This window comes from Trachymyrmex septentrionalis, unplaced genomic scaffold, assembly GCF_001594115.1.
Source record: "Trachymyrmex septentrionalis isolate Tsep2-gDNA-1 unplaced genomic scaffold, Tsep1.0 scaffold312, whole genome shotgun sequence".
Taxonomy (NCBI): domain Eukaryota; kingdom Metazoa; phylum Arthropoda; class Insecta; order Hymenoptera; family Formicidae; genus Trachymyrmex; species Trachymyrmex septentrionalis.
In genome coordinates, this window is record NW_017305477.1 from 78349 (window position 1) to 90023 (window position 11675).

General features: G+C 26.7%; 2 protein-coding genes across 3 annotated transcripts in view; both read left to right on the forward strand.

Annotated features, from left to right (window-relative positions):
- The window catches only part of LOC108749768, a 5205-nt gene extending 2321 nt beyond the window's left edge, over positions 1 to 2884 (forward strand). Inside the window, exons 4-6 of the mRNA XM_018488702.1 lie at positions 160 to 348; positions 1489 to 1597; positions 2613 to 2884. Of these exons, the coding sequence (XP_018344204.1) occupies positions 160 to 348; positions 1489 to 1597; positions 2613 to 2810 (496 nt within the window). The 3' untranslated portion in view covers positions 2811 to 2884. The remainder of the gene's footprint in view (positions 1 to 159; positions 349 to 1488; positions 1598 to 2612) is intronic.
- Positions 2885 to 4963: 2079 nt separating this feature from the next.
- On the forward strand, positions 4964 to 8904 carry LOC108749767. 2 transcript variants are annotated; one of them, XM_018488700.1, is made up of 6 exons: positions 4964 to 5036; positions 5368 to 5438; positions 6212 to 6359; positions 6716 to 6907; positions 8227 to 8344; positions 8578 to 8904. In XM_018488700.1, exons 2-6 carry the CDS (start codon positions 5372 to 5374, stop codon positions 8764 to 8766), a joined length of 714 nt encoding a protein of 237 aa, XP_018344202.1. In that variant the 5' UTR covers positions 4964 to 5036; positions 5368 to 5371; the 3' UTR covers positions 8767 to 8904. The 2 variants fall into 2 exon arrangements, with proteins under 2 accessions (XP_018344202.1, XP_018344203.1); XM_018488701.1 differs by having other exon boundaries at positions 6215 to 6359; positions 8578 to 8902.
- Positions 8905 to 11675: the final 2771 nt, after the last annotated feature.

Below are 11675 nucleotides of genomic sequence, written 5' to 3' on the forward strand. Positions count from 1 at the left end.
GTGACTTGTTGTTCTGCTTGGGATGTCTTAATTTAACATGTATTATGTATGACGTGACAGTTTACGTATATAACCGAATAAACGATTCGTATTTATTAGACAAAGTAAAGAACGAAGTTTATTAATAACGAATTTTTTATTTTTTCTTCATGCCTTCAGTCTCGAGGGATTTCTTAAAAACTTTAACTTAAGTGGTTTGGCCTCGTATAATGTCAACAGCGCTAAATTCAAACCAATTGATTTGACGGCCCACATAGATATAAGCTGGCCGTGTATAAACGCGAGTACTAATTACTCCTTAAAAGGCAACGTCCTTAACTACGATATTTATGGAGATGGAGGCATAAAGTAAGTATTTGTTCCTTTTGAGAGAATTTAATTATCATACTTCAATCGCGATTTTCTAATATCTATGACACATGAAAAAGAATTTTGCTGCCAATTTTTGCATTTTATTATTTGTCAGTAAAGAGATAGAAAAATTTAAATCTTTAGCAAATGTGTATTAATTTCAATTATTATTATCATAATAATATATTATGATTACCTTTATCGTAATTAAAATAAATAATTGTTTATTATCATTATCATAATTATTGTAATTAATTATTATTATCATCATTATTGCAGTGAGAAAAATCGCTGGCTTTTCTTGTAAAAAATGCTCGTTTTTTATTCTGCTTCATCTATATTTAACTATAATGCTTGAAATATGTACGTGAAAAAAAACGGGAGCTGGAATGACTGACGATGAGTTAGCCGTTTTTCATTCAGCGCTTTCGCGACTTTATCAGGCGACGCCAACTGCGACAAAACGCGTTATTAAATCGTGACTGAATTTATATGCTTCGCGCGAAACACGCGATCGCGCCGATCCGCGATCTCGCGTTCAGCTTTCTTACGGTCAAGCTCACCTTTAGCAAATGCAAAACTCAATTGAGATTGCTTTGATGGAAATTTCAACGGAACTTTTTTTAGATTTAAGATAATTTATCGTTCCATTATTAAATTGAATGATAAATTTATATTTAAATAAATCTTTTTAACGCGCACAAAATCGGGAAAGAAGATCTTTTTGATGGCGTTTATTTAAAATATATAATAATTAACAATTTTTTTTTTATAGATTATATATATATATATATTCCTTTATAATTAAGTTTCTTCCTTCAAAATTACATGTAAAAAAGAGTTTAATTATAGTTATCAAATATTGAGTGAAATAATAATTTGTAAAGGTAAAATTATGTTTAGTTATTATCCCAACATTTATTTAAAATTATTTCATTCAATATTTGGTGGCTATATAATCATCACTTTTTTTAGTGCAAGACACATTTTATAATATTTCTTTCTACTTGATTTATTTTTATATTTTATCTATTTCTATATCTGTACATTTTATTTCTATCCATCTCGATAATTTTTTAAAGTAAAAATTTGAGATCATAAAGTCTTTAAAGCTACATAGGTATATTTAATTTTCAGTGGAACTCTACATAACTTCAGAACTATTATGGATGTTGGTTTCAACTTGAAGGACCGGTATATGCAAGTTCAAACTATAGCAACAAAGATTTTCTTGGACGCATTGAAGGTAAGTAATTAAGTTACAGTTTTGTCAATTCTTTTCTGGCTTCTTGATTGTGATTTTCAGGACTCGCATCTATAAGATCAAGCTAATGCAAAAATAATATCGAATATAAAATAATTTTACGTTAACATTAGATAACTTTTTGAAAAACAAAATATGCATATAATTGTCAAAACTCTATTAACGATTTTCATATCCTTAAAATAAAGAATAATTCAAATTAAATTAGAAGTTAAAAGAAAAATGATGAAAATCAAATATCGCTTTACCACTATATATTTCAGATAATGAATTTTCTTGGCCATTTTTCTCATGTAAATGTAAGCTTATATTACAAGTTTTCTCTACAATGTCATGCACATTTAATTTTTCAAAATTTTGAAGAATAATTTATTAATTTTTTAAAATACGTTAAATAGTATATGTTAATTTCTTGATTATGCGAGAAAATTGTTATTTGTACGATATATCACTGACGAAATTAACACTGCCACGTTTCTTGCCTTTCAATTTGCATATATAAAAAGGCGACCCAGTCACACTGCTGCAGAGATATCGATCTTCTACAAACTCCTATTATAAAAAAGACTCGAAAAATCTACATTTCATTTTACTGAAAAAAAAATTATTACTAAGCTCCTCAGAAACTTTTTGATTAATAAGCATACATTAATATAAATAATATGTATGAATATATAGATAGAAAAAAAGAAATTAATTGATTATGAAAAATCGATGGGTCTAATCATGAAGTCTCCATAAAACACTGATATAATTTTCTCTAATTGATTTTAATAAATTTATTTTACTTGAAAAAAATCATGAATATACAACTGAAATTATTGGACTTCGACATTTTACATGCAATGACTCCGTAGAGAAGTTGATTTAAATCGTAACTTTCTCAAACGTTTTTCAATAAATTCGATTGTATGGAATAAAAACAATTAATTTTCTGTTACTGATTATTTTCACTTTTTCTGATTTCTAATAAAATTTTCTTTTCTATTGCTCGCAGTTTAACGCAACGGGCTTATACAACGATGAAGACATATCCAAGATATTCAGCAAGACGATCTCCGATGTTACGTCTAAGCTCATTACCACGAATCAAAAGACGATTTCGCATATTATTAATAATTTCGCCACGCGGATTTTCAACAAATTTCTGTTAACTATAACATTTCCAGACCTATTGAAAGCAATAGGTTTGTAATACTTTTCTACATTTGGCGCCACGCTATCGTTTAATCAATCATTTCTACAACGATCGATCCCAGTTGAACGATACAAATACATAATAATGCACTTAAAGAGGATTTGTTGGTAATGTCGTCAAAGATAGAAAATTTTTACAAAACTTATTTTGTATTAAATTTATTTCTGCAATATATACTAATAAAAAAGTATAAAAATCGCAAGCATGAAAAAATTTCATTCCTTTATAATAAGATTTTCGCTTTCTTTATAAATTTTATTCTTTATGTTTTTTTCATACTAAAATTAAAAATAGAAAATTGATACCAATTAAAAATAACATAACATTAAATTAAAAATAAGGTAATAGTAACATAATTTGTAAACAAACTGTAAGAACATTTGTTTTAAATAAAATTAACATTTATGATATATTTAATAACACATTTTATTTATTTATCTTAGAATTTATCTTTTAAATATTATTAGTTATTTTTATGTTATTTACTCATTTAAATAACACATAAATTATATTACTTTGACACTAAAAAATGTCAAATATCATTTTCGCACAAAATATTTAAATTAAACATAATCATTAAATTAAACATTATGTTACATTAATATTGGAATATGTTAAAAATTTAACACGAAATTTTAACAAGGACTTGAATAAATCAACATAAACATAAAATATTTTTTACTGTGTATGATAAAATATGAAAGAGAAAAAAAATATGCCTCATATTGTATATCACATTTCATATAAAATTATTCCTAAAAAATAAACGTGCAAATATATTTTTTGTCTTGCATATGGTAATAAACAGACCTTGAAAATACTACTTTGAAAATACGTTCGCATGATATCGCGTTTATCAGAAAAAAAAGATAACTCGATAAATCCACAATTGAGAGAAAACGAGAAAGAATTTAAGATTCAATTAATCTAATCTTTTTTATTATATGCGTATTATGACAACTCTTTATATTATCGTGCTATCTTATATTAAAATGTAGCTACAATACGTATTAAAATTGAATTAATTACCTACTTCAATTGTACACAAATTTATATATCTGTTTATTGCATAAAATAATATTTATCATATTATAGAAATCTATATTTTTGTTATAAATATACATTTTTGCAGTTAAATAATATTACAAATTCATAATGTTATCTATAATATTGTTTATTTGCAATATTAATTTTTACCGACATAGATTAGACTTACAGTATATCTTCTTCATTTAATTTAGCAGATACTCAAACTCTATTCATTTAGCAGAAATGTAATTTTGACTTTTATATTTTTATACTTTATACTTTTATACTTTATATTTTTATATTTTTATATTTTTATATAAATGTGTGAAATATTCGACACTATTAAATCAAATTAATTGTTATTGCTCATAAAAAAATTTTAATTGTGCAATAAAAAAATATTATAAAGACACAAAATATTCTTTTGCATAAAAAAAGGTTTAGTAATAGCTACCAAATATTTAGTAAAATAATGCTAATTAAATGTTTGATTAATATAACTAAATAATTTTTACTTTCCTAAATATTTATTAAGTATCTTATTAAACGGTTACCTAAATTTATATATATATAGATATTACAAAATCTTTTTTAGTGTATTAAATATGCAGAAAATCATACATTATATCATACATTATATCAATTCAAAAAAATTCGTACAGTATTTCAATTTCTGCTGTGCATTATCTTTATATACAACACTTGATTGTTATACAAGTTGCAGCATAACAAGCTGATTTATAATCTAATCTTCAGTCTAATCTCTAGTTTTGATAAGAGATACAGGACTCATTATAAGAAAACAAACCCATTACACTAAAATAAAATTAATTGTAATAACATAATTGCAGTTAATTGCGCTTCCTATACATATACACGCAACATGAAAAAACTGCCATTAACAACTACTTCGATGTTTTCAAGAAAACTCAATGGAATTTTTCAATAAAAGAAAAAAGGAAAAATACATAAAACTTTGCATGTTTTCGTACGAAATCAAATTCCTTAACTGGACAAAGATCGAATCGTTGTACGATATGCGTAATCAATAAGAAATCTTGATTCGATATCAGCAAATTGTGCCTATAAATACGTCCACATTTTCTTCATCTCGCAGTTTTGTTTGTGCTGTCTGAACAAACATAAAGTCGGACGGTTGTCAGAATACTGGTGTAAATCAACTTACGACGAGCCGTACGTAAACAATATATGATCGTTCTAGGCCTTGAGAGCCACAAAATTTTCACAGATAATAAAAAATTTACAATTTTAGGCACAAATAGATATTAAACGCAAAAAAGTGACGAGTCAACTAAATTTAAATGAAATGATTATAAATTTCTTTCGGCTTCCGTGTCTTTTAAATATCCGCGTCACGGAAAGATGCGAGAATATATTCGATTGCGATGTCCTTTTACGATAATAACATTGACTAATAATAATAACGGGAATTTAGCTTTAAGGCTGATAGGTACTGTGACAGCGTAACTAATAATAAATAGATCATGTTTTCTACTTCACGCAGAAAAATGAAGCTGCAGGTAGTGTTCGGCCTCATCCTAATCTGTTGCAATGCAAGGGCAATGAGAATAAACGGTAAGCAGATATCTATATTTTTTCTTCTATAATTCCCTTATATTTCTCTTACATTTCTCTAGAGATACATTTCTCCAAGCCAGTGATGCGCAACTTTTTTAAGAATCATTTTCAATAGAACATTTTTAGAATCTTTAAAATCAGGACATTTAAAATCTTTCGGGCTATATAATGTTTATTTCATTGGCATAAAATAGAAAATATGATTTTATATTTTCGGCTATGAGCCGGTAAATTCACAGAGGCCAAAAATTCACAGATAAACCATATGCGATCTATGCGAACTGCAAGTTGTGCAACGCTGTACGAAACGATATTTTTCTAAAAGAGTAAATCGTTTATATTATTTATTTCATGCCTATTTTTATATTGTCTATCTGCAATTAAATTATTTGTTTTTAAACATTCAATTGTTTTTTTTAATACTTCTCATGAAATATATTTTTAATAAAAAAATCTTAAAAAATTGCATATTTTTTAATAATCTATTTATCGTATTATCAGATTATTATCACGAATTAATTATTCTTTTATATTATTATAATTTTCACAATTTTACGCTTTTATTATTAATATGTTATTAAGAATCTAATTAATATTATATTAAATTTTAAGACTATTTTTTTACTCACATATTTTTTTTTAAATACGAGATATTTCTCTCTTTAATAATAATATTTTATCAAAAATATAAACACTTGCATTTATTTGCGTAAGCTAATAATGGAATAAATGTTATCTGCAAAATTTATATAAATTTTATTTTTTCTTGGCAGAACCGTTTGGAAATCCGATGGTACAAGATGCTCTCGAGAAGTTAAAAAATACTCTGAAGACAGGAAACGAGAAACTTGGAATTCCGATTCTTGATCCATTCAAAGCAGACCAGCTTGCGATTAATGTTAATGAAGACCAAATCAAGTCCGTGCCGTTCAATTTTTTATTATAATTTTTAATTAACATAATGTCTATGATGTGAACGAAAAAAGCTACAAAACCCATTATTGCTTCATCGTATTTTTTCCTTTTCTATTTATTTTACTCATTATATATAGCCATAAATCTGTAACTCTCATTTATCTTCTTTTTAGTAAAACTGTAAGCGTGGTTCAATATTTTTGACAAATATATTTTTTAAATAGTAACATAGTAATAGATAATGATTCGCGTCATTTTACTTAAACAAAAAAAAAATGTGTTTATCACGGAATTAAATTTATAAATTTCTTTATACTTTTTAACATTACAAATTTTTTATGTCTTTTGCATATTTTCAGATTGAATGCGAATTTGAGTATGTGCAATGCAAACGGTTTATCTGGATATGACGTCATCAATGGGGATTTGAGCATGTCCGAAGACATTGTTTTATCGCTTCATCTTTCGTGGCCTTTGGTCATCGCGAATACTAAATACGACATGAAAGGCAAAGTCGACAATTTTGAACTTTTCGGAAATGGTGACATAAAGTGAGTATTACTCGTTTCTTAAAAATTGAAAATTGAAACCAATATCTACAATTGTGGTGAACTTAAAATTTTAAGAATTACTATTCAAAATTAGACCAACAAGAATAAATCGATTAAGAGAAATAACACAGGTTCACAAAAAGAAAGTGCTGGGATGGAGACCCGGTTATTCTTATTTTGAGTCTGAATACGAATTTGACATCAAAGTAGAACCATCCAAGGAAATTTTTCGATTTAGAGTGAAAAAATGACCCTTTTTCCCATTTTTGACCCATTTTTTCACTTTAGATCGAAAATTTTCCCTGGATGGTCCTATTTTTATATCAGATATTCGTATTCAGCGACTCAAAATACATAAGAATAGCTGGGTCTCCACCTCACAGGATACTTTTTTTGTGGGCCTGTGTAAATCTATTTCCAGTTAAAGCGGATTTTAGTGTTTATTGATATTAATATGCAAATAACTAATTTACAAATACATTTTTTTCAAACTTGAAATACAAAGCGCCTTACCGGTTCGAGAATTAAGATGTTGAACTACTATATAATACACATTCATTTAAATTGAATTAATTTTAAGAAATAAATTGCGAGCCGATGAAATTATCGGATTCACACAATCAATCTGAAACAAATAATCCCCCCAAAATTTCCCAAATCTTAAAAAACTGTAATAAACTTATTGCGCGAAAAATATTTTCTCGGCCGGGAGTCGAACTCGGATCTCTTGTCCATGCGATAATTTCATCGGCTTGTAATTTATTTCTGAAAATTAATTCAATTTAAATGAATGTATATTATATAGTAGTTCAACATCTTAACACTCGGACCGGTAAGGCGCTTCGTATTTCAAGTTTTAATATAAACGGTCTCGTTTCCAAACATTTTTTTCAGTTCTGTAAACTGCGCGTCGATTCGATTACTTATGTCAAATTTGAAACGCAATTACAAACAGAAGCAAACTAAAGATATCGCAATTTAAATTAATCATTAATTTTAATAATAATGTTAATAAGCATCTTAAAAATCTGTAAATAATTTATTGCAAAAAATATTACTTCCAGAGCATTTTGACTAAAAATAGGATTATTTCTCTTGATTGATTAAGTTTAAGAATTTTAAATTAATTAATTTTAAGACTTTTAAATAACGAATTCTTTATAAGATATTTTCCATTTATTTTCTTATTTTATCAATAAATATACTTCCATTATAATTAAAATAGACATTTCTACATATCTTCATTTAAAATGAGTATCCAAATTGTTCAAAATATTAAAGTTGATAATATACTACGATAATATACATTCAATTTTCAGACTGTCTGCGCAAAATTTCGTTCTCAACACGGTAGTTACTTTCTTATGGAACGGTAGTTTGAGCTCATACTTGAAAGTAAAGAACATAAATTTGGAGCTTTCTTTACAGAAGCTAGATGTAAGTAAACAGAAATCTATCTTTCTTTCTTCTTCTCGTAATTTTTATAATTATATCATTGAATGAAATTTCTAGAGTGCGAATTATTCGAATACAAATCAAATCGAGTCAAGTAAGATTTAATTCGATTCGTATTCGAATAATTCGATCATCATCAATTCTGATCATCATCTACTCTCATATTTCTTTTTCTCTTTCAATTGCTGACTAATACTTTTATCTATTATTTGCAGTTTCAAGCGACGGGCCTCTTTAACGACGAAGAAACATCTGCAATATTGAGTGCATTATTTTCCGATATGGCACCTGAGTTAATAAGCAATGAAATGGTTACAAGCAAGATTGTTGAACTTGTCACAAAGAAGGCCGACGAATTTCTGGCCACTAAGACGCTCTTAGAAATAATAGAAATGTTCCTTTAATAAACTTTTTGTCATATTGATGTCATCGTTTAATTAATAATTTTGTACAGTTACGATTCTAATCGATAAAACGATATAAACGTTTTTCTAAACAAATTAGAAATGCGTTCTCTAAAATGTTTTCTATCTTTTTTCTTAATAATACAGACAAATTAAAAAATGTTTACTCATATATTTGTTATAGCTAAAATTAAATATTAAGCTGTTCTAGCCCGTTGATTTTAAAGCAATAGGCCTATAAAATGTTTTATTTACTTGTATTATATCTTTTTAATGTATAACACATTTGTACATATATTTATATATATTTTACATATATTTTATTCAATGTCAATTACAACTTTAAATAATTAAAATTGCTTTGATTTAAAATAAAGAGTTTGACACTTACTGAGGTTGGACACATATGATGCAACGTAAGAAAGTTATAATTTTGTTGAACCTGCAAAACACAAATATGAATCCTAATTATTATCAATAAGAGCGCCGAAAAGTTTACATTTGCAAGCTATTTTGAAAAATATTATAATCACGTTAAATTTTCTAATTTGACTTCTAAATTAAAATTTTTGATAATATTTTTGAAAGAGAGTCTTCTTTTTAGATAGAAAAATTCTATAGAATTTCTCAAATAAAAAAGTTTTTTCCGTCAAATCTCTATGTATATAATAAATTATTAAAACCAAAAAAAGTAAGTAATTTAAAAATTCTATTATAAAATTAATTGACTTAAATCAATTTAAAATGCACAAGTAAAATAGCACATGGAACAAAATGAGTAGTACGTATATAAAAATTTACAGAAAGTATAAATATATAGAAATTATGATACATAAAGACATGTTTATCAAGAGTTTTTGTCAAAGTGACAATTTTCAAATTTAATTTAACACGTATTGCATACGTATTCATAATATATTTAAAAATAAACTAAAAATAAATTTAAAAATAAATTTAAAAAATTTAGTAATGTATCAACTCGAAACATTACTAAAAATATAAAAATATAGATTACTTTATTAATACATTTAAAAGTATCTGTGTAAAATTTATACACAATTTTCTTATTAGTTCAAAAATTATTTAATTTTTTATTTACCTTCATTCTTATGTAAAATCATGCTCTGTGGTATTTATTTACAAATTTGATGAGAAAGTCGCATTACGAATAAAATCAAATTTTTTATATATTAATAAAACTCCAATAAATATTTGTGCAAAAGTTTATTTTTAGATCCATTTACTTGTTTAAAAATTATTTATCTAAAAACTACAGAAAAATATAGTAATTGCGCTGCATAAACCAAAAGAAATTTGTTATGTATTTTATTTCTATTTTTACAATTAGTTTCGGGGCGTACATATTTACGACAAAATTTATAACAAATCTTTTTGACTGATATTGACTGCGTTTAGCAAAAAAAAAATCATTGAGCTTTCACTGATCAGTTCTTATAAGTAACTAGAACAAGTCATGATGTCAAAATAATTCAAAAATAATCATTAAAAGTCATTTTTCAATCATTTCCGATTCATTTTAATGTCATTTTGACATTATCGTGACTTATTGTTCTGCTTAGTTTTTTTTTGCTAAACGCAGCTACTATTAATTAATATCTTCTGACTGATATTGTATAGTCAAAACATCCTTAAAGATTCACAATAAATAAATTTCTCACCTTATGATTGCTCCGACGTTGTCCAGTGTCTCCCACAGCCTCTTCCTCTTTTGTTCCTCTACAGCCATCTTTGCTTGGCACTTCCTTGACGAATAGCTTTCGTGAATACAATTACCCACAAACGTGTGCGTCGATCATCGGAATACGATACATTGCGATGGCATTTAGAACGTTGAGCAAACGCAACATGCAATTTTTTAAGGAAGCTCAAAGTAGATCGATGCTCGAAGTTACAATCCATGAAGTTAGCGCGAGTCACGAGTGGCAGAGCAGTTATTCGAAAGTCGTGCGACTAACTTCACACGCCAGGAGCCGCAGTGATAAGGGCTCCGCACAATAAAAACAACAGAGAACAAAGAACAGAGAATAAGAATTTCAACCTATCAGAAACTGTATATTCCACAATACATGATTTCTGATAAGTTGAATTCTGAGTCTTATTCTCTAATAAGTAATAATAAAGGCTCCACAAGTATAAAACAATTTAGGATAAATGAAGGACTAAGAGTCGGTTATGTAATAAAACATTTTTTAATTTAACACATAAAAATGAAAATAGTTACATACGTTTCGACACCGATCAGGTCAGTCTCAATGTTACAATAAATATAATTGTAAAATTGTCGGAAATCTATGTAATCGACAGTATTTTTCATGTCCTGTCCTCGTATTATAAAGTTGCTAGTTACTAACTTAAAATAGACAATCTCGTTGTAAGTTCTTGGCAGTAAAACCGTAATAATCTTATTAGATAAAAAGTTGTATTCTTTTATGTCTTTTATATTATATTCTTTTTACATCTGAGGAGGGCTCAATCCAGCAGCCGAAACTTGTTTGTTTTATATTTTAATATACGCCGCTTTACTATTTTATGTATCTTGATTATTATCTTCAATTATATATATTATGCGACGACTCTTCTTCGCCATTTATTTTGTTTATACATAAAGAGTCTTTACACCGCTGTTATATAAAAAGTCGAGTATGAAAAAAGAAGAACGCAAAAGGATGATGGTCCACTTCGTGGCCACAAATGTTTAATTTAATTTAATTTAATTTAGTTTATTGCAAAGCTATTTGAAAAAGACTACATATTAACAGAGTAATAAACGTAAAATATAATACAATAGACTATAGTTAACATAAACATAAATACAATTGTAGTTTGCAAATGGTTAGGCGTTAGCAAAATTGTTACAAAGCTTACCAGTAATAAAATCAGAATATGAC